The sequence below is a fragment of the Charadrius vociferus genome, unplaced genomic scaffold (assembly GCF_000708025.1).
Source record: "Charadrius vociferus isolate BGI_N301 unplaced genomic scaffold, ASM70802v2 scaffold34, whole genome shotgun sequence".
Classification (NCBI taxonomy): domain Eukaryota; kingdom Metazoa; phylum Chordata; class Aves; order Charadriiformes; family Charadriidae; genus Charadrius; species Charadrius vociferus.
In genome coordinates this window covers 1,878,242-1,906,141 of record NW_009647989.1, presented here as the reverse complement: position 1 = coordinate 1,906,141, position 27,900 = coordinate 1,878,242, and the positions used below count along the sequence as shown (strand labels likewise).

General features: G+C 44.8%; 1 protein-coding gene across 2 annotated transcripts in view; it reads left to right on the top strand.

Annotated features, from left to right (window-relative positions):
• ACTN1 (actinin, alpha 1) overlaps positions 1–27,900 on the top strand; it is a 48,412-nt gene that overhangs the window by 4,960 nt on the left and 15,552 nt on the right. Inside the window, exons 2-11 of one of the 2 annotated variants that reach the window (XM_009883488.1) lie at positions 406–525; positions 8,310–8,396; positions 8,988–9,075; positions 10,029–10,107; positions 16,967–17,048; positions 18,676–18,801; positions 20,129–20,214; positions 25,592–25,684; positions 26,835–27,065; positions 27,601–27,748. In XM_009883488.1, the coding sequence (XP_009881790.1) occupies positions 406–525; positions 8,310–8,396; positions 8,988–9,075; positions 10,029–10,107; positions 16,967–17,048; positions 18,676–18,801; positions 20,129–20,214; positions 25,592–25,684; positions 26,835–27,065; positions 27,601–27,748 (1,140 nt within the window). The remainder of the gene's footprint in view (positions 1–405; positions 526–8,309; positions 8,397–8,987; positions 9,076–10,028; positions 10,108–16,966; positions 17,049–18,675; positions 18,802–20,128; positions 20,215–25,591; positions 25,685–26,834; positions 27,066–27,600; positions 27,749–27,900) is intronic. The other variant, XM_009883489.1, reaches the window with a different exon arrangement.

Genomic DNA, 27,900 nt, shown 5'->3' with positions numbered 1-27,900 from the left:
CACCTGTCTTCGTGGGGGAGGGAAGTTTGTGCCGTTTCCAGGCATCGTTATCTGGAGTCAATGGTACGGAGGTTAGTTCCACTGCCTGGCTCAGTGTGGTTTTGAAGGACCTTTTCACCTCTGATACAAACCTGCTGTGGAAAGGACTCAGTGCCGACAGTTCCTCTGTTATTAAATTATCTGGGATGCAACAAAAAGATAATTTTCTGTCTGATTCTTTCTGGGAGTACTTGCAACTGCGAGTGTGGTTGTCCTGCAGTCATTGTTGAGAAAGGATGCAGGGAGGTCTACCCTCTGCCTGGCAGAGCAGTGGCAGCCACCAGCGTGGGGAAACACCCACCAGGGAAGAAAGGGCTCAGAATTGTTTTCTAATACTTTTTTTTTTTTCTCCTCTTTTCTTACTAGGTGAACGTTTGGCTAAGCCTGAAAGAGGCAAAATGCGAGTGCACAAAATATCCAACGTGAACAAGGCCTTGGATTTCATTGCCAGCAAAGGAGTCAAACTAGTTTCTATTGGAGCAGAAGGTAAAGAAACCAGATGATTTGTCTGGGCCCAAGCTGTGCTTAGCTATTACCTTTCTCTCACGGCTGCCTGTAATTTCCTTTTGCGCCTCCCTGGCCCTACCATGTCCTTGTAGAATAAGCCATGGAGGAAAAAAGGGGCCATATTAGGCCTTTACTCTGGATTTAAATCCCACCTTCACACCAAGCTGCCAAACCTGATTACCACTTGGGCTTGTTGGTCAGGTCCTCCTGCTTGTTGTCTCCTGGTTCTCAGGAGTTAAAGAAAACATTGAGCAGTGACAGAAACAAATTAATTGCGATGTTTCTTTCTCAAATGAAGAAAAGTCTCAATTGAAGCATAGCAGCTGCTTGTATTTAGCTTGTTGCAGAGTTGCTGGCATTGCTGTAGGAAATCCCATGGGTCAAAGCCAAGTGCAGTCCCCAGCATAGGTCAAGCACCCAAGAGGCCCCAGTTTTCAGGGCTTTCCAGGCTTCTTCTTGTGCACCCAAGAAAGCTGGGTGGTCTGGCTGGAAGCCAGAGCCAGAGACCATTGTGGGCAGCACCAGGGATGCCCTCAAGATGATTTTGTGGATCACGCAGAGATCAGGGAGTTGTGTAGGATTTTTGTCTTTTTAGCTGAGATGGTGGGTGTTCTGCAGATATGTCGCCCGAGACCCGGAAGGGCTTGCAGGTTAATAAGATAGTTTGCTCCTTTATGAACCTTAACAACATGTCATCTTAACCGGATTGTGTTTTCATTACACTTGTTTTTTTCTGCTCCGGACCTGTTTGTGAGTCCTGACTGTGGACTTCATGTTGTCACTGTTGCTGTGGAGACGCTCTGCTTCTGTGGTATTTCGAGGTTTGTCTTTACAGTGACCATGGAAAATGAGGGAGGTTTGTTATCTCCATCTCACAGATGGAAATGCATGGTTTCTTCAGGGAAACTCATGACAGAACCAGGAAATTAGCCCATGATACAGCTCTGGATGGGCATTCCTCCTCAGGGAGAGTCGTGGGGGTGCAGGGCTGAGCCCTGCCTGTTCTTAGCCCAGGAGGTCAGAGTAGTGTTGGTATGCTGTTCCCAATTTTGGCCTTTCAGGCATGCTCTTGCGAACATCTTTAAGGTATATGCCCATCCTACAGTCCGCTTGTTTTGTGTCAGATCAGGCAGAATACCTCAGCTGCTGCAGGTGCTTATGTTTCCCTTACCGAAATCTTTACCTCAACGTACTACTTTAACCTTATGGAGACTTTGGAACAATTTGAAACTAGTGCTCAGGGACATTGCAGATATTTCTTTACTGCGTTTGGTATTTAAGAGCAAAATACAAGAGGTGAATGGCTCAATGATATTGGTATTTTGCATGCAAAGCTTTTCTTCAATTTTCTCAGCTTTTCCCACAGGAGCAACCTTAGCATGTTGCTGGCCCTGAGTATTGTTTATGTAGCACAAATGCATATCTAAGGTAATTTTGTGCCCTTACAAAATAGACTGATGCATCTAATGTCTGATACAGTAGTCCGTATCTGTATGGGACCCTTTTCAAACTGGAAGTTGGGTCTGGAGCCAGAGGTCTTCTGCCTTAAAACAGCTCCTGCTGTCATTTGGATCTTGGACAGACATTTGGATCCTTCTGGGAGTCTAGACCATGCGTAAAACCTATCTTCCCTGCTCTATTCCCTTTTTTTTTCTGGTTCTGCTCTCCTTGGCACTAGTTTGCCTTTTACTCTCCTTCCACTTTTTTGATCTCTGCTCCTGAATCAGCTGTGACTGTAACCTCACAGCACTTAGAAATCATTTGCAAGTAAAATGGTCTGTGATCAAAGATCTCCGGGGACTGCTTATTCAGTATGGATTCATAGCAGTTACCCTGTTCAGAAATAGGCTGTGAGGTGACATTTGTGACAGAAGCCACGATTTATGTCAGTCTGAGTGGTGACCCTGACCTCCCCGGCGAAATGTACCTGGCTCTCCTTTGTCCTGGTGCCCACGTAGCTACATGGTGAACCCATATGGGTTTCTTTATACTACCAAAGGTAGCACGGCACTGAAGTTTGGACCAAGGTTAGCTTTGATTTTTATACAGAGCACTTGGGCCTGTGCTGTGATGCCAGCTCAGGCCATGCAAGTGTGATCACAGCGTGGGCTCCCCCCATCCCACTGCCTGCCGTGCTCCCAGACTTAGCCCAGGTGACTCTGGTTGTCACCAAGAAGCATAACCTGCTGCAGGGCCTTCTACCCAGCCCATCCAGGTGCTTGGTGTGCAGTAAATTACGCATCAGCTATAAAAATCGGACTTTTACTTTGAACAGCACAGCAGTAACTCTGTCCATGGAAGGGATTATAAGCCTTCCTGGAGCGTGAATTTTAAGGGCTTGCTTTCAGACTTTGGTTTCAGAAGGCATCATGCAGCAGTAAAGTAGAAGATAAAAGCCAATGAGGCAGTCATAACACTGCACTAAGAAAATGAGCTGTAAATGCCTCAGTCAGGTTGGACTGATCTAGGAAGTCTTCCAGGTGGCTTTTCTTCCGGAGGAGAAAACCACCATCCAGCAGCAGTGTGGTGATACCGGCTAGGGCAGCGCACTCCTCACCCTGGGGTGGCTTGCTCCATCTCCATCTCTGGGTATCTGCTGAGCAGCAGGTCCTGTGCAAAGGGTCTGCAGCCCAGCTGTAGTTCTCTGTATACATTAGACAAATGGCATTGGCCATCAATGTCCTGGCTTTATTTATTATTATTTTTTGTAGTTAAAAAATAACTTCCAGAAAGAATCCCAAGTAGACTCTCAGGTCATCTTAAGCCTTGTGAAACCTTGTGTTTAATCGGAGTTAAAGCCAGCAAAAATGTTTTCACGGCATTTATCCCACATTTCATCAAATAAAGATTCCGCTCTGCTGTTTATAAGCCAAGCTCTGCAGTCATGTCCCAGTGAACGACAACCAGAATTGAAGAGGATTTCGTACACGCTGCATGAGCACAGGACATACTCCATGTCCATGTTAAACAAAGGATGAACTAAGCAAACAGAATAAGCAATGGTGGTTAAGAGCTGTTTTTCACAACCGTCTTTGACTATTAACAATTCTAGATGATTCTAAACATCTTTGTTTAGCCAGAGTCCATGGGGTCAAAGCAACTGTGGCATACAGCAGATCTGTGTAAATCTGGATCAAGGAAAGCTCTAGCCTGGTGCAGGTTCCAAATGGAACCTTTTTCATCTGCCTTTAAATCTCACTGTCATCTGACACCTCAGGAGCCTTCTTTTACTGTAATAGATTCCATACTGGTGCCAAATGCTCCTGGGATTTAACAGATTGAATAGGTCAAGTATGTGACCCTATGACTATTTTATTTGCACCTCTAATCTGGATAGAAGGTTGCTCCTTTCGTAGACAGTTGTGGCTCAGTTCAGCATAAAGATAATTTAGGATGGACTAATCCCTATTCTCACCTGTGCAAGTGAAAGGAGAAATAAAGCTTAGAGATTTCAACAATTGCAGAAATCCCAGCTGAGCAAAACACCTACTGAAGCACCAGGCAGAGCAAGCATGCATTTGACAGTGGAAGGAAGGGGAAAATAGGGTCTCTTCATGTCAGCAAGTGATACGTAGCATTATATTTGTCCTTATCTCCTCCCTGCTCACAATTAGGGAGCTGAGATGTACACCCCCATCATCAATGCCAGCCATCTGTCCTAAATCTGGCTGGACCATCATTAGCAACATGCTTACTGAAGACAGGGGCATGGATGCTCATCCTGCTTTATTTGGCTTTTGTTAGGATAAACAAAACACAGAGCAGCCTTAATTTTATGTCACCACTGTTGCTGTATATCTCCAATTCCCACATCATAAAGATATCCTGCCAGTTGTTCATCCCCTGCAACTCCTTATCTCCGTGGGGTAACCAAAGGCTGTGCTCTCATGGGCAACTCAGAAGTAGGTAGGGGGGATAACGGTTTCTGTAGCATTGGATCTGCTTCTAACTCCCCAGGCCAGGGTAGAAAAGTAAGCTTAATCATTTTTGCATTTTTGAATATGAGTTCATGCATTTAAAAAAGGTGGTGGCATTTCAAAAGCCACATCTATGTAGCCAGCCAGTCTTGCTTCTACGGACTGAACATTTGTCAGGCCCTTAATTGGCTGTCAAACAAATGGATGAGAGTACTGTATTTTTTGCATATTTTGTTGGTGGTATTTGGTATAATAATGGGAGCTGGGTGGAAGCGCATTCACTGGTGCAAAAAAAATCCTTCCAGTGGATGCAAATGCCTCATCAGCTTTAGCCAGCAACTGATCCACCCCCGAGTTGAATGTAAATCACATTAATAACATGTACTTGCTGCTGCTGTTCAGACAACAGCTACTGGTGGTGGAGGAAGCGCAGGCAACGCTTGTGAAGGTCTTGCCTAGGAAGAGCATTTGGAAAGCACAGTCAGGCAGAAGATACTGTCTGATTATTAGCCTTTTAATATGTGAACTGCTCTCACATTACTGAGCCTTAGGTACATCAGTGGGGAACAAACACTGTGTCTTTAATTAACCATTAGATTGTTCTAGCTATGTTCAACTTTTTAACAATTCCTGTGGAGTTTCTTTCTCTTCATCACCAGGAAGCAGAAGGCTTCGTGCAAACCTGTTTTGCAACCATGTTTTTCATTTTTGTTTCTTGGCCATATTCCACTATATTAGAAAGAGACTGGCAGCAGCTGAAGGGATCCTAAAGAAAAAGGAGGTTGGCATTGGGGAGTGCAGGGGTGGAAAACCGAGTGACTGAGGACCAAAGAGCATATGGCCTTTCTGATCAGGCTGGCTGAATTTGTAACCAGGTTGCCAGGAGAAGATTTTTAGCTCTAGAACCAAAACACGATTGCCCGCTTCTAACAAATAGTAACAGTTTTGTCAACTCTATTTAAAAGGAGAAAAAAAAAAAAGAAAAAAAAAACCACAAACCAAAAAAGAAAAGGACTGGGGATGGCGTTGTTAGTTAAATCTGCATCCCGGGATGGATTGCTCACTAATCTCATTGACCTCAGTATCTGCTCGGTAGGTGTTGGATTTTCCCTGCATCAAATAAAATGATATGTAGAGATGAAGTGGTGGAAATATTCTGGGCATCTTCCAGAGCAGCTTTACTTTGGTGCACTGCTGAGGAAGAATCAGACATGGGAGCAGGGAGCGCACATCTTCCTTTTTAAATGTATAAGGAAATTAAGAGGGCTGGGGGAGAAGAGATCATAGAGTGGTTAGAGTTGGAAGGGACCCTAAAGACCCTCTGCCAGGGGCAGGGATACCTCCCACTAGACCAGGCTGCTCAAAGCCCCATCCAGCCTGGCCTTGAACACTTCAAGGGATGGGGCATCCAAAACTTCTCTGGGCAACCTGATGCTTTCCAACTTAACTCCACCAGCTAACTTTGTAAAGATGGAATTTGAGAACGTGACAAGAGCCTAGTGCTGAGTTTTAATGCCACATTAGCAACTTAATGCCATCTGGTTTTATGTAAGTATCTTGACTTTTATTTCCAATTAAAATCCATGGAACAGTAATATTAATTACCTGTTTCAGCTCACTGATTGATTTATTAGTGTTCACAAAGCATTTTCAACATTAAAGTATTGCCATCAGATTTTAATCTAGTCCATTAAAATAAAGAGCTCAATTTAGTTTCGGATCTTAAATATACCTTAGGGTCCCCCTGCCAACTGCTGTGGTTTTTACAAGCATTGGGGTTTTTTGCTTTTTGAAAATCCCCACAAATATCCATCACAAGAACAAAACAGGCAAGGTGAAAACATGGATACTTTCTTTTGTATTTTAGCTGTAGTATCTCAGGTATTTGTAACAATAGTAAGAATTTTCCTTTAAGTTGATTGTGGTGCTTTGTCGGAAGGATGGAGAATGCAAGAAGTGTAGATATGAATATACTTGCCATCACATTACATTTTCTTATGTCAGGCTAGCAGACAACACCCTGACCCCAAAATACCTGTAAAAAATTCATTTGTGAGAAAACTGTCACTGGGCAAACATAATTTTTTCATGCCAGCAACAATAACTGTAGTTCTTCTGTACTGCAGTGAAAAGTTGTTGGCTTTTTAATGCTGGGCAAACTGATGGCCCACCAGGATATGTGTGTGTATTCTTAAATGCAGAAAGGAGCAGACACGGGTGTTTACTGCAGTAGAACAAGGTGGCATGTCTTGTTTTGTATCTTTTAAATCTGTAAATCCCTAATGCAGATGTATGTCAAAGCACAGCGGAGATTATCCTTCGAATTTACACTGGAAGTTGCACGATGTGTAGCACTAAATCACAGGCTTTCAGGAATATTGACCAGATGGACATGGTTTCTGAAACAATGTGTTTGGGGGGTGTTTGAAATCTTTTCATAAGGGGAAAAACTTTTTTTTAATGGCTTGAAAGGAAAATTTCAAATATTGTTACTTTTCTGGCAGGATCCACAACTGGTGGCAGTTGCCTATACTGGAAATTTCTGCTTGCCCCATAGCACAATGCGTTCCTGCTGGGCAGCTTTATGGAAGCAGTGACACAGAGTTGTCTACAGTAGTACAAAAATGGTTTCTGGCAGCCTTGTTAGGACTTGAATTATTCTGCCTCCAAGCAGTGGGTTAATTCTAACCCTTTTCTTACTGAAAATACTCTTGTTAACTTGTCAGTTGTTTGTGAAAGATCCTTCTGCCGTGCGGGAACCTGCCAGAGAACGAGTAGGAGAAGGCAGCTCAGCTAGTTTCACTATCCAAAAAAGTGAAGGCTGTAAATTTTATAACGTGTATACATAGTCTGTGCGGAACTTCCGTAGATGCTGAGGAAGATCAGCACTTGAGACTCAGCTGCTCACCGTCTGGACTGTTTGGCGGTAATCTAGACATGGTGGAAACCCCTTTCTGGGCCAGCCTCCCCCCAGAACCTTGATCCCCAGTCCTAAACAGATCATACCTCACACACACAAGCAGTCACTTTCTAAAACCTCCGAGTTGTTGACCCTTGCTGATTTGTATTGTGGAGTCCAATGAGCAATAAGCACAATCTGCTTAACATCTTAGTTTATGTTATGGTCTGCTCGGGCTGGTCAGCATGAGTCTTGGCTTCCTTTTTAAGCAGGATGCACGTACTTTGAGGAATGCTCTGTTGTGTCCTTTGGCAATTATATGGCTGAAAGAAGTCCTATACAGGCAGTCTGGTGTATTTAGGCTTGTTTGAAACAACAAGCATTTAGGCTTGTTTGAACTTAAAATGTTGATGTTTCTTGGTGGTATCTATTTCACATGACAAAACCAGCTGTCAGAGCTCATCTGCACTGGGAAGTCTCACTGGTTTTTCTGGTATAATTATGCTGGGGCAGTTACATGGGTGACTTGAAGCAGGCATATCAAAGTGAGAGAGGAAAGCTTTTCTTTTTCCCATTTTGGCTTATATGGCTTCTAAGTGATAGGAATTAAACCTGAACAAGGTGTTTTTATGCCCCTGTGGGGAATTGCACTGATCTAAATTGGTCCTTGGTCTTGGTCTTTTGGATCATCGGTGTCTGTTTTACGCTCAGTATTATACTGCAAGAGAATAAGTCTGATTACTGGGTACTGCTGGGCAAGGCTGTGCTGTACCAGCAGAGCATCTGGGGAGGTGGGGAAGAACAGCTTTCAGCTGGAATTCCAGTTCTTCCATCTGCAAAAGGGAATGCTCCCCGATGCTTCTGTTTTACTAGGATTTGCACTTGCAACTTGGTGCCTTCTATTTCTTCTCTTTTTACCTTTTTTTTTTTTTTTTTTTTCTCCATAGAAATTGTGGATGGTAATGTTAAAATGACTCTTGGAATGATCTGGACCATCATCCTTCGTTTTGCCATTCAGGATATCTCAGTTGAAGGTAAATCTTAGTTCTTTCCAGCCACTGTTCAACAATGAACTGGGGTAGCTAAATGACTTTGCCACTTAAAAGGTCCAGAACGTGCTCTTAGGTGAGTCACTGGGGGATCCTAGGGAGCTACCCTTCCCAAACTGCCCTGTGATCTCACTGACATTTCTGGCCAAGTTCAGGTACACTGAGAAGAGTTTTTCACATTCTCTTCTTGTAAGAGATTTTAAGAGCAGCTCAAAAGGTTGGCTATGCCTGAAAGCCAACTTTGATGTTGGAATCTATTGCGTTTCTTGCAGGCTGATTCAGAGACTAGCACTGAAAATGGACCTCTCTTACAAGTCCTACCTACAAAGCTCTCCTCTCTAATCCCAAAAAGCTCTCTCCTTATTACAGAACCTCCTTAAGAAAATAACAAAATAACAAAACTATTCCAGTAGACTCTTCCAAACAAAGAATTTTCTGACAAGTGAAATTAAATAAAGCACAATTCAGTGCAGTCTCTACCAAAGAGGAGCTGGTCATGTTTTTCTAGCATATGCTCCAGAGACTCCTGCTTTCTAAGAAAATGAGTTAATTGGTGTGCTTGCTTTCTTTCTTTAGAGACATCTGCTAAAGAAGGACTTTTGTTATGGTGTCAGAGGAAGACAGCCCCCTACAAAAATGTAAACATCCAGAACTTCCATATCAGGTGAGTTACAGGCAAGAACTTAGCTTTAAAATCTGTGTTATTTTCATACCTCTCTTGTTATATTCAACGATGTTCCTGACAAACCTCCCAAGGCAATGCAGATGCATGTTACACAGTAACTGTGCAGTCCAGACAGACATCTAGGAAATTAAAGGCAGAGGTTATAGGTGGATCGAAGTACCTACATCTTTATTCCTCATTCTGGTTACAATTGCTGCTTTTGTAAAGTTCTGAGTGTTAAGTCCTCTGAGAGAAGCATATATGCCACAGGCTAAGCAAGACAGCTTTTGTTCTGTGGAAACTCAGGACGCTTTAGGAGCCATGAAATAAAGGCTGCACCAGAAACTTTGTAGTATGGCAGAGTTGGGAATGGATGAGAGGTTTTCTGGCCCTGCTCTTAATATTTCCAAATTAGCAGATGTTCTGGTGAAGATTCTGCATAATAGTGCTTTTTCCAGCACGTCCTGGAGAGCTGTATGAACCATATAAATGTAAAATCACTTTTTTGAGAGCTTAAGTGCCATCCATGCTAGCCAGTACTGTAGTGGAGCTAGATATGGGCATCTGCCTTTTCCCTAAGGAATGAACTTGTTCCTTCTTTAGGGCTTGTATCTACACCATTTTTCCACCCCAAGCTCTACACCTGTCCTTGCATGCTCCACAGGACATGCGCAGAGTTCAGCACAGACAACTGGCAAAAAGGAGGTGGCAAAGCAAAGGACAAGTCCTAATCATAGTGGATTTTTGTAGGGATTGAAAGGAATCTTTATTGCAGTCTCATGCAGGTACAAGACATGTCTCCTTCTCGGCGGTTACAAAAGCACCGTTAGCCAAAAACTAAACCAGAATTAGCCATCCTGCTGTCTTGGTGCCTTCCCTCGTGCTCATCCCTGTCGCTGTGTCCCTCCCTGACTGAATAGTGTTCATTGTGCTCTCTTCTGTCTCTCTCATAGTTGGAAGGACGGCCTTGGTTTCTGCGCTTTAATTCATAGACACCGTCCAGAACTCATTGACTACGGGAAGCTACGAAAGGTACAACTTCATTTGTTTGTCAGACCAGAAGCTTGGCTCCTTGGAAGTAAAGAGGGAGAAGAATTAGCTTGATGAACATAATTGGAGAACTTCAGCACAAGCTGGCAGTTGCAGGATTGGGGGGAAGGAAGAAGGGATGAATCAGTACATTCAGGCTTCTTAGTGAAGCGTGAACTTAATGAGCTTCCTGCTTGACTTTCACTGCTTTCAGACTGCCTTGTATGAGACGCACGTGCCCCAATCCCAGCTGATGAGCAAAAGCTGGCGAATTCATTAACACCAAATGTGAGACTAGTCCTGTGCTAATGTCACAGACTAGCGAGTCAAATCAGACTTAACATTTCTGTAGAGAGTTGGATAGAAGCTGGTCACCTGGTGTTCAAGCTTATTGAGGGGGTCTGTGTGCTCTCACTGGACACTTGTCACATGCTTCCAGCTTAGCGCTGAGCCATCTGCAGTAGTGGGCTTCTCCTAGCATGTAGGTGTTGGGTGCCAGAAAAGCGTTTGCCGTAACACTCAATTTTACTTTAAAAATTGCCACTGGTAACATGATATCTAGCTGCTCCCAAGTTTGATTCCTATGTGTCTTGGAGAGAAGATTGTGAAGTGGATGATGAGACTAAGCAATTAGTGGTATGTGCTGCCAGTAGTGTCTTGAACCCAGCAGGGCAATGGAAGATCAAACTGGGTTCTCATCCTACTGACATTCCTGCAGTTGTCTGAGATCTGGTTTCATTGTATCTGTGCACTCGTGGAGTGAAATGTCACCAAGAGCATATAATCAATGTGTCGTTACTGGGGCTAATACACAAAAAGCTGGACCATCTGATCTCACAGGCTGGGTGTTATAAAGTGTGTACATGCTCGATGTTAGCTAGGGAAATAAACATAAAACCCCATCACTAATGGACCTGGGCTCTTGGATCACTGTGCAAATAGACAATATGTAAATGAGTTAATCAAATTAGCTGCATCCTTGAGGCAGTTAATTGTACAATGCCTGATCTGTTTTTCAGTAACCTTTTAGATCTTTACTGTCTTCCAGATAAGTCAATTATATTATCTGATCAGTTTTAGTGTCTGGAGTCAGCACATGATGAATAAACAGTGGGAAGAGACTGTACCTGTTTACATAAACAGCAGCAATAAAAAAAGGAATTACTGGAGCTACATATTCAGTGCCTGATGCTGGAAAAATAAAAGTAGCTGAGCAATGTGTGTCTGACAAACCCAGCCTTGTAAATGCTACATCATGCTCTGTTATCAAGAAAGCCCTAAGCCAAACCCAAGCAAAATGAGAGTGACAGAAAGTTATTTGGTCATATTGCCTGCAGGCATTTTAAGGTGAAAGAGAGGGTGATTGTCCTAGCCAGAATGAATGTAGATGGGAAGGGATTTGTCCTCCTGGGAGTAAGGTTAAAGAGAACCAGCATCTTTTGTTCTCCACTTGCCTTTGATCCCATTCTTCATCAGGTTCCCTCTGCCTTCCTGCAGTCTTCTGACTCTTCTGTATCGTTTTTATTGCTGTTCTACCTTGATTACTCTAAAGGCATGAGATTAAATGCATGTTTGAGAACTCTACCATAGCTGAAATCTTGAGCAAATAGCTGGGAAGAACTTAGCTCAGAGCCCAGCCTTTAGCTGTGGTGGTTGACATGTGCTGAAGGGAAGTTGCCTTTTTTATGCTAGATCTTTGAAACCCATTTGTAGAATGCATAAACATGGCACCTTCCTAAAGACAGTGTTTGATTGGACTATTTCTGTCACTTGCTTCCTCCTTTATTGCTTCTTTCTCCTCCCTTTGGCTCAATTCAACTGATTCTTGCCCTTCTCCTTGAAGCCTACTTCCCCTCTCCTCCTTCCCTCAAAAACAAGCAAACAAACAAACCAACCCCAACATTTTTAATCATCCTTGGCTCTGCAGGGGACTTACCTTGCAGAGAAAGATATGAGACAGGCTGCTGAGAAGCAGCCATCACAGTGGATAGTAGATTAGAAGTCCACCTCCAGGTCTTTTCCAATTCTAGAGAGTGATTAATGGCATCTCAGTTGTGTGTGCCTTTGGCGATGTTCAGTGTGTTTCTGCATACACACACACACACATATAACATAGGGAGGTGAGTATCAGTCCAAGCTGCCAAGAGGTCTGTATTGTATCTCCTCTTTGTGCAGCATTCTTGTGCAGTTATAGTGTTTTCTGCTCCTTCACAGAGGCTGTGTCTGCGCTACAGACCCTGTATTGGCAGCGTATGCAAGCAAATGGTAGCTGCGTGTCTTCTTCCCAAAAGTTAGCAACTGCTTTTGTCAGCACAGTTTTGTATTGAGTTTATGTTCATAGCTATTTTTCCTAGTCCACCCAGCTTGGTGTTATTCCCCAACACTACAACTACTTATTTGGTTAGATGGTTTCTATTCAGTGCAGGTCTATTTGCTGTTGGTCAGCTTACTGTAGATAAGATCTCAAGATTCAGCTCATGGTCTGCATGTGAGGGATACGCAGAAGGTGGGATTTCCCTTCCTCCTTTTACCCCTGACTGTAGCTCAACTGTGAGCCACATCTAAGATCTTTTTGTCAAGTACAATGGTTGACTCAATCACTCCCTCATAAACCACAATCCATATAGAAATGTGGTCTGTGTACTGCCGTGTTGGATGCATTTATTACAGATATTCCTGAAAACATGAGTTGTACCAATTGGATTTCTTTCCTAGTGTCTTCAACTCTGGCAAGTATAGTAAGTGCTTGCTCTCTCTCGATTTTCCTCCCCCTCTATCTCCTTTCCTGATTGCTAGTTAATAGCAGATATTTTTTTATGTCACAGTGCAATAATTGCCATGGCAACCTTGTGTGCTGCAAGGACTTGGAAATAGCTGGAGGAGGAGAGAAGAATCCCCGTGTGAGTTAGGGTTGTGGTGAAGGAGGAGCCACAGTAGTCTTTAGTCAGCAAAAGCAGAGAATGTGCCAGGTGGGCATCTGTTTAGGGCAGGTTTGCTATCTGCCACTGTTAAAACAATGTAATTCCTCTGTGGTAAAATTATAGCTTTCCTTGCAGTTGGCCCAGCTAGAGCCTCACAAGTTACTGCTCCTCTTCGTGTCTCTACCATTCACGTAAGCAGAGTGGGAACTGAGGCACATCTGCAGAACCTTGTCCGGGTCAGTGCTCTTCAGGGGTGTGTGTTTCAGCTGTGGAAGGAATCGGGGGACAGGTGACTTGGGTTTTGTTTGCTGTGCTACCTTTGGGTCCCTAAAACATGCCTGCAGTCGTAGTGCTGCCCTGCAAGGCACGGAATTTACTACTTTATCCCTTTTCATGGGAATAAGCTGAAACAGGCCATTTGAAATAATGATGGGATGGAATTGAAAGCGGTGGAGTTTGGATGAATTTCATAGGGCTCGACACCCTGTTGTAATCTTGTACAAGCCCCCACAGAAATCCTGTCTCTTGCACAAAGAATTATCACCTTTGTGATGAGCAGCCCCACTGTCTGTGAGGGGTGAAACTTTCCCCACAGGAACTAGGGTCTTGCTCAGGTTTAGCTCTCTGCTCATCTTGGAGCTAGTCTTGGACTTAGGTAGCCTCCTTTCAGTAGCACTATCTTTAGCTTCATTCCCCAAGAGACTATGTGATCACACATCTTTCTTACATATGAAGTAGCAGTCTGCTGGCTTCACCTAGGTGAGTCTCCAGTTTCCTGCATTTTAAGACTTCCAGCCCTTCCTCTGGGAGTGGCCAAGCCCAGTAAGTTTTCCCATCAGGAAACCTCTCCCAACTTCCAGCTTAAAATTGCTTTTTAACCTTTGGCAACGTTGCTCCTGGTGGTGTTACTTGCAAGCTGATAGGAAAGCTATGTGCAGTGAGTTTGCTCCTCCCTTTCCTCCAGGAGAGGCTGACAGATCTTCAGGCAGCTCATTCAGATGGGTCTGTGCTAAGGAAGGGTCTGTGTTAATACTAAACACTCTGTCAGGGCGTTAGCAATGCCATGGTGGTCATGTCATGGTCAGCATACACTGAAATTTGGTACACAGTGGGGACATGTCTACAGGAGTAGAAAATTGGCACATGGGCTAGGGGAAAACTGGCAAGGGAACTGCCACATGGCATTTCTGGATGCTCCTGCACTTGAGTGAAAGAAAGGCTGTTACTTTTCCTTCCTAAATGGAGCTAAGGCCCTGTCTACACATAGTGAACAAGGTATGTTATTTACCAGCTAGTCTCACCTTCTCAAATAAGGCTTTTGGTTACACTTTCATAGAGGTTTCTCCACAGCAGGCACCGGAGAAAATTAAAATTAAGTTGAAATGGTACCAGCCTCTGATTTCATGGCATAGGGTGGTTTCTTGTGACTGGAGGATAGTAAAAATCCCCTGCCTGCACTGCTACTAAACTCTAAAGAGGTGAACATAGATCTATCTGGTATAGTGTACACTGAAGGTGTATTATATAGGGATAAGGTGCTATTTGACACTGAGATGGGGTCCTGTTATCGTGTCTGACAGATGCTGGTTTTATTGCAGTGTGCCCGCACAACATTTCCTCACTTAATTTTGACTTGTCCCAATGGACTAAATACAAATCACTGTTTGTGTCTGTTTTGATGGCCTCTGTGTGTGATACACTTTGGTAGGTGAAGCATTGCTGTCTACTGGAGACATTCACCCAAAGGAATACAATGCCGATATGGGATGCCAACCTGTTAGGTGCATTAATTTCTAGAGAAATGCTGCAGGAAACTCCTTTTAAGAATAGCTCAGTTTCCTAGTTTCATGAAGACTGTAATCCGATAGCTACGTAATGACCAGTGCCATAAAGGAGCTTTTCTGCATGGCCATGCACTGTCTCCCCAAGCCTGCCTAGCTTCATCTTTCATGCTGTGTGGGTTCAAAGGAAACTGCCTGTTGCTCGGAGTTCAGGCACAGCTTAATCTTCCAAGTCAACACAATAAGCCAAGGCACATGATCTCAAATAGAAAAGAAACAAAACATAGACACCGCTCTAGAAAGAAGGTGAAATAATTATACTCCTTATTTCCTCATTTTTAAGGTGGGTCTCAGTGTAAGTGGTACAAATGACAATATGGAGAGTGCCACCCCATCCTTCCTCTCTCCCAAAAGACTCTTAACAAACATGGTGACTAAACGCTAGTAGTTTATGCACAACCCTTCCTCCAGCAGAATTATCATGGATATACAGGAATATAGGAATCAGGCTGTATGTGGGTCTCATACAGGTTGGTAGGTGTCTTGTTGCTGACAGAATTATACAATCATTTAGGTTGGAAAAGACCTTTAAGATCGTCAAGTCCAACCATTAACCCAACACTGCCAAGTCCACCACTAAACCACGTCACTAAGCACCACATCTACACGTCTTTTAAATACTTCCAGGGATGGGGATTCCACCACTTCCCTGGGCAGCCTGTTCCAATGCTTGACAACCCTTTTGGTGAATAAATTTTGCCTAATATCCAGTCTAAACCTCCGAGGGTGCAACTTGAGGCTGTTTCTTCTAGTCCTATCACTTGTTAACTTGGGAGAAGACACCGACACCCACCACGCTACAACCTCCTTTCAGGTAGTTGTAGAGAGCAGTAGGGTCTCCCCTGAGCCTTCTTTTCTCCAGATGAAACCACCCCAGTTCCGTCAGCCTCTCCTCATAAGATTTGTGCTCTAGACCCCCCACCAGCTTTGTTGCCCTTCTCTGGACACACTCTGGAACCTCAATGTCTGTCTTGTAGTGAGGGGCCCAAAATGAACGCAGTATTTGAGGTGGGGCCTCACCAGTGCTGAGTACAGGGGGACAATCACTTCCCTAGTCCTGCTCACCACACTATTCCTGATACAGGCCAGGATGCTGTTGGCCGCCTTAGCCACCTGGGCACACTGCTGGCTCATATTCAGCCGGCTGTTGACCAACACCCCCAGCTGTTGACCAGCACCCCCAGGTCCTTTTCCGCCAGGCAGCTTTCCAGCCACTTTTCCCTGAGCCTGTAGCGCTGCATGGGGTTGTTGTGACCCAAGTGCAGGACCCGGCACTTAGCAATCATGTTTGAATGCTGGAAACAATTTGCAGAGGTCTTTAATTTCCAGTGGCTTCTGCATTTCATATTCTTTTGTGTGGCTCTTTAAAATCTAGTTACCTTTGTGATATGACTCATGATGTGATAAGTCACATTTAGCTTTGTTTAGGATTTGATTACTGTGTATTGATGTCTGTATCTGAAGTGCATCCTGCCACAGCAGAAAGTTTCTATATAGGGGAATAGAAATGTACTAAGGAAATGACAAGTCCTGTGCAGCGCCTAGGAGGAAAAGCAGTACTCAGACAAAATGAGAGTTTTTTATATATATTTATTTTGTAGAGATTTGTTAAAACATTTCTCTTCCTCCCACTCAACTGGTGTTCAACAAACTGTACGCTAGCTAAGGACAGCACCCATTGCAGATGTTGTTACTATTTTAGTATTGCTTAGATGTTCTAACAGATACACTGCTCTGCAGTTCTTTAAAATGGAAGTTGCAAACCTAATATAAGCATGAGATGTAAGTGCGAGATATGGCCGTTTACTATCAGTATGATGTGAAACTAATTTTACTTTAAATTAGGTTCAAGACAAAATGTATTATTCCTTCTTGTTGCAAGAGCCTAGATTATATGTTAATTATCATATCATGAGTTTCCAGGCTCTGCTTTCAAAAGGAAGCTAATTATTTAATCCTGTTACATGAGGATTCACACATAATTTTGTGTGGACCAGCACAGTTACCTGAACCAAACCAAGCACAGTAGCTGTTTTGAGAGAAATGCTGTGTACCTTGTTACAAGTTGATGCTGATGCTTTGGTTCTGTTTCTTTCCCAGGATGATCCTCTCACCAATCTAAACACAGCTTTTGATGTGGCTGAGAAATATCTGGATATTCCCAAGATGCTGGATGCAGAAGGTAAAGTAGAATCCAGTGGCTTTTAACTTGCTTTTTTCAATAAATTTCCCACATCTTCTAGGTGGACTTGTATTGTACAAGAATTCAGTAACCTCTGAATGCTCCCTCCATCACCACATACTAAATGTATAGGGAAAAGGTTACAATGCAATAACAAATCACATGTTCTTCCCTCTTCCTCCTGTGCCCCTCAGTCTTCTGAGTCTGGTGTGGAGATCTTAACCTGGGGTTAAGACACTAGGCAGAGATGAGTACCACCTGGCTGTGTCCACTGCTGACTGAAGTGTTCCCTTTAAAGAATTGGGCTTAATACTGAGTTAATGTATGGTGCAGGACTGCATTGTTTTTGCTCCAGAATTTTTTGAGGCTCTTTCTGATGTTGCTGGCGATCTTCCTTTTGGGGGCATGATATTAGTGTTATAAACTGCTTCTTCTTGACTACTCAGAAGTGTTGGGCATGAAGGTCCCTCACTGACTGGGTCTGGAGACCAAGGCAGAGATCCATGTTGTTCAGAGGTGCTTTTGCTACTGCCTGTGACTGCTTTCCTGAGGCCACTGGGAAGCAAGGATTACTTTTCAGAGCCTTGTCAGGACCAGCTTGGCAATAGACTTTGAAGACTGCAACTCTGGAGTAGAAACAACGTCCTGAAATAGTTCACTGGTTGTTGGTTGTTTGCCTGAAGCCAGCTGGTTTCAATGGTAGAAGCTGTATTTCAGGTTTGGTTTGGACAGGAGAAGCAGTTAAAGGCTTTTGTTAAAGAAGAGAGTGAGAGGAAAAAGGGGGAAAGGTGGGCATAGGACAGCTGAACTCAGTGAACCTGTATTTGGGTAACTAGGATGTTCATATTCTTAGGTAGTATTTCCCATCCCCAGGGATGAGTCTTGCTTTCCCTGCATTCATCATGCTGAGGTCACAAAAAATCATGAGGTTTCTGGAGTAGAGTCAAATGCTTCCTGCCATTCTGTAGGAAATAAACCCACCGCCAAAATAAGTGGATCTAGCTTCAGATCTCGGCAAAGCTAGCGGTGATGAAGAGGGCCCCTTACACGAGCTCCCATTGCTCTTTCCTGATCACTCTCCTCCCTCATGAAGTGGAGCTAATGTGCATTCCTCCACACCATTAATTCTGATCTCTAGAGGTGTTGAGTTTCCTCTGAAACTAATGAAAGGGCCTTTTGAAATTCAAGCCATCGTTGTGTTGAAATGGAGGACGGTGGCATGGAAAGGAAGGGAGAAAGGATCTTTCCTGAAGAACTGCATGGAGGAATAGCAGTATAATACATCTATAAAAGCCATGTCAACCTGCTGCCAGTTCGGATTGATTCAACCCACCATTCACAGTAACATTCTCAGGATGGTGAAGTGCTGTGACATGCGACGTGCTGACATGTGGCTGCATTAGCCTGGCCAGGCCCTGGAAGCAATTTTATCATGAGGGTGGGGAACCAGGAGGGTGATCCTGGCTTCTGAGAGAGACACATCTTCTGGGGAATGCTGGGAAGCCTTGTGGAGTTGCTATGACAAGCATATACCCCAGCAGGCCTCCCGGACAGTTGTGGTTCTCCCTCTCCTTTGCTTTCCTCCCATCAGTTGATTATGCTCTTAACGTGAGGTTTTTTTTGACAGACATTGTTGGAACTGCCCGTCCTGACGAGAAAGCCATCATGACCTATGTTTCTAGCTTCTACCACGCCTTCTCAGGAGCCCAGAAGGTATCGCAGGATCCCAAGCTCCCTCCACAGAGCACACCTGGTGCCGTTGCTAATGTCCAAACCTTTTTTTCTTTCTCTCTCTCCTCTCTAGCTACGGGCATCTTTATTATTATGTTCTTGGTAGAGTTGGCTGTTGGTTCAAAGGGGTGCCCCAGACATAATACATGGGGCAAGGGAGCCAGGAGTCCCACTTCCCTATAGTCAGTGTTACTTCCAGTGGCACTTATGCATGCCAACACCTTGGCACACACACAAATCCAAGGGAGCGGGGAGCTCTGCCTTCTCCATTTGCCTTCCGAACTGCTGCCCTGATGGCCAAGGACCTGTACTCCTTGTTCCTGGGAAATCTGAGCTAGGATGCTGGGTCTCACAAAGGTGGAGGCCACCACATAGATGCTCTGCTCAGCAGGACACTGCAGCCTGCCCCCACTGGAAACGATGCTGATACCATTTCACTTTTTTTTTTTTCCTTTTTCAAAGGTGAGGGAACGGAGCTGACTTAGTGGTTTTATGAAGGGTTCAATGAATACCCAAAGCTTTATCTTTTACCTTACGTATGCTGCAGGTTCCTGCACCCTTGCTTCAAGGTCTGAACCTGCTGCTTTCTCGAGTTGTGCCACAAATTCAGTCCCAGTTCACCTGGGGCTTACAAAGCATTTCTAACAAGTACGTCCCTGGTGATTTTGCAAACAGAGCATTGCTTATCATGACTGAGGTACCTGGTTTTATGCATTTGTTTCTTTTTTATCTCTTTTCTCACCCACCATGCTAGAAATCGGGCAGTTGAGTCCTTGCTGTGTCTGACTTAGCCATTTTCCTGTTGGTAATGGAGTCGCTTAAGGAAAACATTTTGTGGGTGAAACCTTGTAAACATCTCTCGCCAAAACCAAGCAGCCGCCTGCACTTCAGTGCCGTAGGAGCCAGCAGTGCGCGTTGCAGCAGAGCAGATACTGTGTAGGAAGTGCACTGCGTAGGAAGGCGCTGATCTCCAGCTCCTCGGCGTGCAGAAAGGCCTTGAGCGCAGGCATTCAAACCTCCAAACAAACCATTTGCATCCTTGGGCCAGGCTGCCGGACCGCAGCCATGAAGGTGCAGAACCCGGATCCTCAGCTCGGGATCCCCCTGGATTGGGGTGGTGGGGGGTGCAGAGTGGGAGGGAGGGGTGCCGCTTTGAGCCACAAGCCAACGCTGCTAGCCACCTTCTGATCCGAATTCCCAGCTCTCCGCATGGAAATCTGTTTGGCCTGTCCTGCAATGCATGATGGGAAGTTTTCTCCCCCTCTCTCACGCCACCCATGACTGTTTTGTTTTATTCTATGTGCTGCTTCTTACTTTATCCTTTCAACCTCTTTTCCTTCTCTGCACAGATATTATAGGCACGCTAAGGCCGGATGAGAAGGCCATAATGACCTATGTCTCATGTTACTACCACGCCTTCTCAGGGGCGCAGAAGGTGAGACTTTACCGCTAACAACCTCCTCCCCGCTCCCTGCCCTGCCCACCGCTCCTCTCCACCGAGGAACAAAAGTGCCAGACCCCCGTCCGCCCCCAGGGCGTTTGCAGGGAAGCTCAATGCATCCAGCGATGCGTTTGGATGTGCCATCTGTAGTCTTGCTGGAGAAGTGGTATCAATGGCCTTTCAAACAGACCTGAGCTGTTCCTTCCCTCCTGTTTCACATCCCAGCGGTGGAGAAAGCATTTGGTAAAGCTGGCATCGAAAGATGAATGAATGTCTGTTCTGACAGAGTCAATACCCTTTCAGTGACTAGTGGGCATCATCCTGGCCAGGCAGTGCGCCTCCAGAAGTACCAAATCAAATCAGCCTAACTCCAGTAAATCACAACCTGTCCCCCTTGAGCCACTATCCTGCCTTCCACATTCAGCCCCCTCTAGGTCAGTAGTCTTCACCTAGGTTGAATCATCTGTGAGCTGGTTACATAGCACTTTTGTGCTCCAGCCACAAAGTGTGTTCCTACCAGGCCTTGAGCTTTCCCAAACTCACACGCTTCTACATTCCTTGCTTCTCCCTGGTCATTCTCCTGTTTCCCAAACCACCTATATGTTTTACTTCTCTTTCCTCCGATTTACCCTTTTCCATAACTTCAGTCCTTCTTCCTCTGCTTCCTCTTTACTCCAAAGTCTTTGCCTGGCATCGGGGCATTTTTCCTCAGAGGAACCAAGTAGTCGCAGTTCACCTTTGGGCAAAATTCCTCCAAAACAGCGATTTCCCTGCAGTCATTTGAATAGAAGAAAAAGGTCCATCCTTTCCTCCCATGCCAGAGCCTGGCTGGGCTGCAGCCTTTCCACAAGATCGCTGCTAATTTCAGATTGTAGGCTTTGGAACAATAAAATCCAAAGTTCAAGACTGCATTCTTCATCTTACAAACAGATGTAAAATCTCCCTGTTTCCCCCAGCCACAACTTCTTTCTCTCACTAGGCCTTTTCTATTTGAGACACGGTTCATGTGTTGCCCAGCTTGAGGGCTTACTTGACTCCAGGAAGAGTCCATCTCTTTTGTACAAAGCAGGGCTGATGGTCACAGCGTTGATGCAGATACCATGCTGATGCTGGCTTTCAGAGGGGCAAACGCAGGCAGTAGGTTCCAGAGAGCAGCTCTTTAGTTCAAGCTTTTTGTTCTCTGCCCCGTTTCATATAAATTACATGATACTGTTGTTTCCAAGGAACTGGGAATATGTCCCACAGCAGTGCAATAGACTTGCCCGTTTGGCATAATTTATGTAGTCATGACTTTTCCGCAAGGATCCTGCTTTGTGAATAGTTCCAAATCCTTAAGACCAGGCTGCAAGCTCCAGCCAGCTGATACTTGCCCAGGAAGACTGTAGTCTCAGAACTCATGCCAGCACGGTGATAAGGCCTGCTGTTTGCCAGGTGCCCCTGAGGGACTTCTCCATGCTGTCTGCTTAACCTGAAGAGCTCCAGATTGAGGAAACGGCAAACCACAAAATGAGGAGGGCTGTGGCCTGCTGCAGGAGCAGCCATGCCCCTCGCCAATCCATTCCTCTTCTCTCTGCACCCATTGCATGATTTGGAAACCTGCTCAGCAGGTCCCATGCTCTCCTCAGCAATTTAGGTGGATGCTAGGTCTCCAGGGATAACTGAAAACAACCTTTTACTCCATCAGGACCTGAAGCACGTAGCTGGGGCAAGAACCTAGAGATGGAGCTTCTTAGTTATTTAAGCTTCATTCCCATGTAGTCTAACTGTCTTATAGGGAAGATTAAAGATTTAATCATTTACTAATTTTTTAGCAGTCCTGATGGACCAGCAACTCAACTGTGCCCCAGCAGGAGGGGCACAGCTCCTTTTTGGAGCAGCCCTAGCCATACATTAGCCAGCTGCTGAGTGACAGAGATCAAACCCCCAGGCAAATGCAAAGTGATTACTGAGTGCAAGCCCCAGCTCAGATTGTAATGTGTTGCCACCTTGTGCACGGGTAGGTGACTTACTGTGATATCACTCCATTTTTCATTCAGATTTTTCATTACTGCCACCAGTCCTGAAGGGGAAGTCCCATGAGCCGCTTTCTGCTTCTTTCACTCTCTTATACTGAGCCTTTGAAGGTACAGGGTCCCCAGCCTGACATGTGTGTGTAGATGGCTGCTTTTTCTTTATGCCATTTTTTTATTTTTTTATATATATATATATTCGTAGGTATACTTGCTTTGGTTGGTTTGCTTGTTTTCTAACCGCTTCTGACTTTCACACTAAATGCATGCAACTACTGGTTGGCTTAATATTTTGTAAACTTGATTTCTGAGGTGAAAATTTCTAACTAACGTTTTACCATTTTATTAAGAGATTGTTTGGCATACAGTGTTTTGGAGTGGTCCTCCAAGGCCAGAGGACAGCAACAGGCAGGCATCTTCCCTACATAGCGCACTGTGGGAATGTCTTTTATAATCCTCCTCAGCAAAGAGACCTGGATCCATGAGCTAGAGAGGCAGCTAACTCCACTTCCATCCTAGGCAGTCCAAATGAGGGTTGAGAAGTACAGAAGAGACAAAAGGCAGAGAAGTTGCTGCTACTTTGGCTATTCAGATTTCCACTTTGAGTCCAACAAACAGCACATGCATATCACACAGCAGTGTGGTATCGAGCAGAATGCCCTGGGCTTGCCCTCCCAACAGGCTCTGAGTGCAGGTAGTGTAACATGTCAGCACGACGCTGCACTGACCAAAGCTGATCAGCTCACACAGGTTCTCTGAGAATACAGGTATGCACCTTCCAGACCCTAGGATGGTGCATCTTCTCAGTGCTGCTCCATGCCTTGTCCGGGCATCCTGGCTTGTTTGGAGCCAGTGTGAGCATCCTAAATGTGTAATTGCCTTCAGCAGTGGGGGGAAGCCAAAATGACTTTTTCCACTCCACTAATGAAGGTGTAGGGGGAGCTGCCTTGGCGTCATGTAAACATCTTAGTGTGCCACTCTTCTTTTACCTGAAAGTGTTTCACGAAGGTTGCTATCACCACAAATCAGCTCATTAGCAGCAGCGTGGGAGATATTTGTGGAGGTTGCCTGAAAGCACAGGGATCCTTTTGTCCTAACTTACTCAGAGCGTGTCAGTGTAATGCGTTGCTCATGACCTTAATGGTGACAGTGGCCACAGGGCCTTTCCTGCTGCTGCAGCAGCACACTTTTGCACAGAGCAGTCTGGAGTAGGCAAGAACCATAGGGAAGCAAGTACTGGTAGGGGAGGGAAAGCCTCTGCACTTCAGCCGTTGGGATAATACAAATAATAGCGTAATTGCTGACATTGAGAGGGCTTTTGTGTTTGGACAGATGTTCAACACACATATATACGTACACATATATTTAAAAACTCGGGCAGCTGGAGGAAATCTATCCTCGGATACATGTAAATATGCCTACACAAAATGGGGTCCCTCCTGCACAGCTGGCTGCTGCTGCTGCAGTGAGCTCCTGTAAAGAGAGTTAAGAGTGTGCTGGGAGCTCCTCTCCTGGGACGACTGAGATAAACATTTGGCACCACCAGTTCCCTGCAGTGACCAGGCACATCACGGTAGGGCTCTGGCAATGTCTTTTTGACATACTGTTTGGTCCCATGTCTATAAAGTTTTCTCTGCATATCAAAAAGCACTCCATTAAAGTACAAACGTCAGTTAAAAACAGATCAAAGTACAAGGTTTTTTAAATGTAACCATCGTTTGCACTTTTTACAGTTTGTTGGGGTTTTTTAAAGTGAAATTGCTCTTTCTCCTGTACAGGTCCCTCTGATATGTTTTAGATTAGTTAATTTCTGTGTATCTGCTAGCTGGCCCACTTTAGTGAAGGGACAGACGACAGCCTATATGTTTTTACAGCTTCTTATAAATGAGTGAGATTGCTAAATCCCCTGGGACCTTAGCAATCCATACATCACTGTATAACCTATGACTTTATTGCTACTCTTGCTGCCTCACATCAGCTGCAAAAAATGGAGGATTTTTCTCAAATGGCCTTGGAGATTGAATAAACAGATAATAAAAGGCCTTTTAAAAATAGAAAAAGGTTGAAACTTGCCAGCTATAAGCTCAGCAAAACTTCTTTTGTCATCAGTCCTACACATAGTTTTAAGGCAGGACACAGCATTCACAGTCGGTCTGTTGTAGTGTTGGCATGTGCCCTCTCCTCTTCATCTCCACTTAGCCTCTGTAAGGAGGACTACTCCATAGGCGTCTTGTGGGTAGCTCTAGCACCTTCCCCAGGCACCAGGGTTATAGCTGTACAGTGGTAAGAGGGTGCTGAGCAGTCCCCTGACACCCAGCACAGGGGCACATCCTCCAAGACTTTGTGGCATGGCACCTACCATGATAATGGTAGAGGGAGCTGATATCCACAGATACGTGCTGTGCAAGGATCAGCCTGCTGTGTGTTCCCCATGCCAAACGCGTGCATGGCACTCCAGGGCAGACTGACTGCTCCTGAGTTCATAGCTGGGATTTTTCTTATTCGTGTTTTAACGTGTTCAGCTCCCTGCAGAGAACAAGGTTCTGGGCCCACAATGGGAAAAAAACCAAACACCCTTAATAGTAACAACAGGCTCTTTTTTTGGTGAGACTTGTTTTGGGAGAGTAAGCAGAAAGATTACCCAGAAAAGGAAAAAAAATAAAATCCTCTTCTCAGCTGGATCATAAGACCCCGAATACATGGTAGGTGTCATGCAGCAAGATGCTGGAGGAGGTGGCCCTGTAATCAGTGCCAGAAATACAGGGAAAGCTGGAAGACAGCTCTGCTGGGCGGAATTTAAGGTTAAGAGGAGAACCTACAATTTTATCTTCAAAACAAAATTAGGAATTTTCCAAAGTCCTGTCTATGGATTAACTCTGTTTATGTAGTTCTTTCCTGTGTAAAAGCACGTAGAGAGTCTCATCAGCTTGACACCACTCAGTTACTGGTGTTGCAGCTCTGAATGGCTGATGAGGGGAGTGGAGGTGGTGGCAGAAACCCCCTGTCTTTGTAAAGAGGCAGCTAGGGTCCATCTGGTAGGAAGCAAACAACAGGGCCCTCTCGTAGGAGCAGTTTCAGAAAAGGCATAGAAATGTGGTTGTCTCACAACACATAGGGTGGGATCAGTAGAGCTGAGAATCTCTGGAGGAATGTCTTTACCTGAGAATGGAAAAATAATTATAGAAGGTCAGATGGAAAGCAAAGAGGTCAGGACAGACGTTTGAAAGTGCAGACAGGTTGCTAGAGCCAAGGGTCGGAGACTTGACCTGCAGGTATGTAGCAGGAAGCTAAGATGCAAGCTTTGGTTTATACCTTTTTTTTTTAACACTTTTCCCTTCTTCTGTTTTTGTTCTCTTCGTCAGGCGGAGACAGCAGCAAATCGTATCTGCAAGGTGCTGGCAGTCAACCAAGAAAACGAACAGCTCATGGAAGACTACGAAAAACTGGCCAGTGATGTAGGTGTCCATGGTGCTGTTGGTTTCTGGGTGGTGGTATGTGGAAAGGAACTGCATGTAACTCTGGTAACTAATCTTGGGGAATGCTATTGGCCCACATTTCCCTGGAAGTTTTTTTTCCCCCTTCTAGCTTGAGAAAAATTAAAGGTCAAACTTACCTTAAAGGCAAGAGCAATCATCTACTTTAAAACAGAAAGCTTCCATAGAATAGCTTTGAGTTTCTCAGTTTATTAAGAGCAACCACAGAAATGCTAAAATGAAAGGAAAAACCAAGCTGGTTTAACTTGCATTCCTCAGTACTATACAACTTCATAACATCTTTCATACAAATTGTACACTGATATACTGCAGAAGTCAGGAATTGGATCAGAGAGAATGGAAGGTAGAGATAACTGAGGAAAGAAATATGCACTTGCTGATAGTTGGAAAGAATCTGTGTAAGATGCAAGCTGGAGGCTGCTTTGGTTAGCTGAGGAGGCTGACAAACTGACAGCTGTGAAACTACAGAGGTGACCAAATGTGGACTGGAGTATGTTTGTGGAAGATAAGTAGGGAGGGGAAGATGGAGAACAGAAGGGCAAACGTAGACCTTGAGCTTGGTTTCAGCCTGGTCTGAAAAGCATAGGACACTTCTCCGCTCACACTATGGACTGCCCATTGCATTAGCGTGTTGCCAACTCCCCAGATAGGTTTGCTAAGGAGGGCTATTCAAAGAGCAGCACTGACTTCAAGGAAGCTAGAGTGGGAAAAGTGTAACTGGAGGCTAGAACTTGATCTCCCCTGTCAGACCCTTTTGGAGCTAAGATGATTTACAGCATCCTTTAGTTATGCAACAGTCCAACAAAACTCTAAGGCTTTAGCGTTTAGCTGAGGACGTAGTTTGGTCCTGATTGTGCAAAAGCTATGCCTTAACCATGTTGGATTGGCAGTGCTGCAACAACTGCTACTACTTAGTGTGGTAGGGAATGGGCTGCTCATTTAAAAAAAGTGCTTCCAAAAAAGCTGGCATTTTTTTCTTTACAAGCCCTGCTGGTGGCAGAATCTTTCTGACAGCAAACATAAAAGTAAATGGTCCCTAATGGGATCAGAGCAACACTTGTAGTTTTAACACAATTTTCAGTTCAAGTCTTCTTGTCATTGCTCTTTCCAGCTGCTGGAGTGGATCCGTCGCACCATCCCCTGGCTGGAGAATCGGGCCCCAGAGAACACCATGCAAGCCATGCAGCAGAAACTGGAGGACTTCCGGGATTACCGTCGCCTGCACAAGCCCCCCAAGGTCCAAGAGAAGTGCCAACTTGAGATCAATTTCAACACCTTGCAGACCAAGCTGCGGCTCAGCAACAGGCCGGCCTTCATGCCTTCAGAAGGGAAAATGGTCTCGGTGAGTGGGGGTAACTGCTCATATATACCCCAACTATGCCTAAAAAATGGGACTCCTTTTCTGCCCATGGGTGGGCAGAGCATTCCCACCTTCAGAGCGAGCTACTCTGTGGTAGGAGCCCTAAAAAATATAGTTCAGTGAGGCCATAATAAGAGAGCATCAAGTGATCATTGCTTCCTTGTATCTAAACCAGACTCTGAAGCTCGAGTTGCATGCCTTTATGAGGAGATGCCTGAGTGCCTCTCGTTTTTTCTAATTGAAAAAATGGTTGGGTTTTGTTGAAGTTTCACGTGGGGAAGTGTTTTGAGAGGGACTGTCAGGCAGACATGTATATCTTGACACTGCTAGTCCTGCTTATCTTAAGTCTGGCACTTAGTCTCCCTGACCTGTCTGCACAACCCTGTGAGATTAGAAGCCCACATCCACTCCCTCCAACCAATTGGAGCCACGTAGCTCATGGAGACTAATACTGACATACGTCTTCCCCCCCCCACATCTTCTAACCTGCCTTTTCTTCTCATGCTGCTGTCTCTAGGATATAAACAATGCCTGGGGTGGCCTAGAGCAGGCTGAGAAGGGATATGAGGAGTGGTTGTTGAATGAGATCCGGAGGCTAGAGAGGCTGGATCACCTGGCAGAGAAGTTCCGGCAGAAGGCATCCATTCATGAGTCCTGGACAGATGGTAATGCCAACCTACGTGCTTCCTATTGCCTGACATAATGCTGTCTGTTATGTAGGGAGGAAGAGATGGATCATGCATAGGTCATTCCATGAGATTTTCCTCTTGAGAATGCTAGGTTCATTTCTTATTTTATTAGAAAATAATGTACGGAA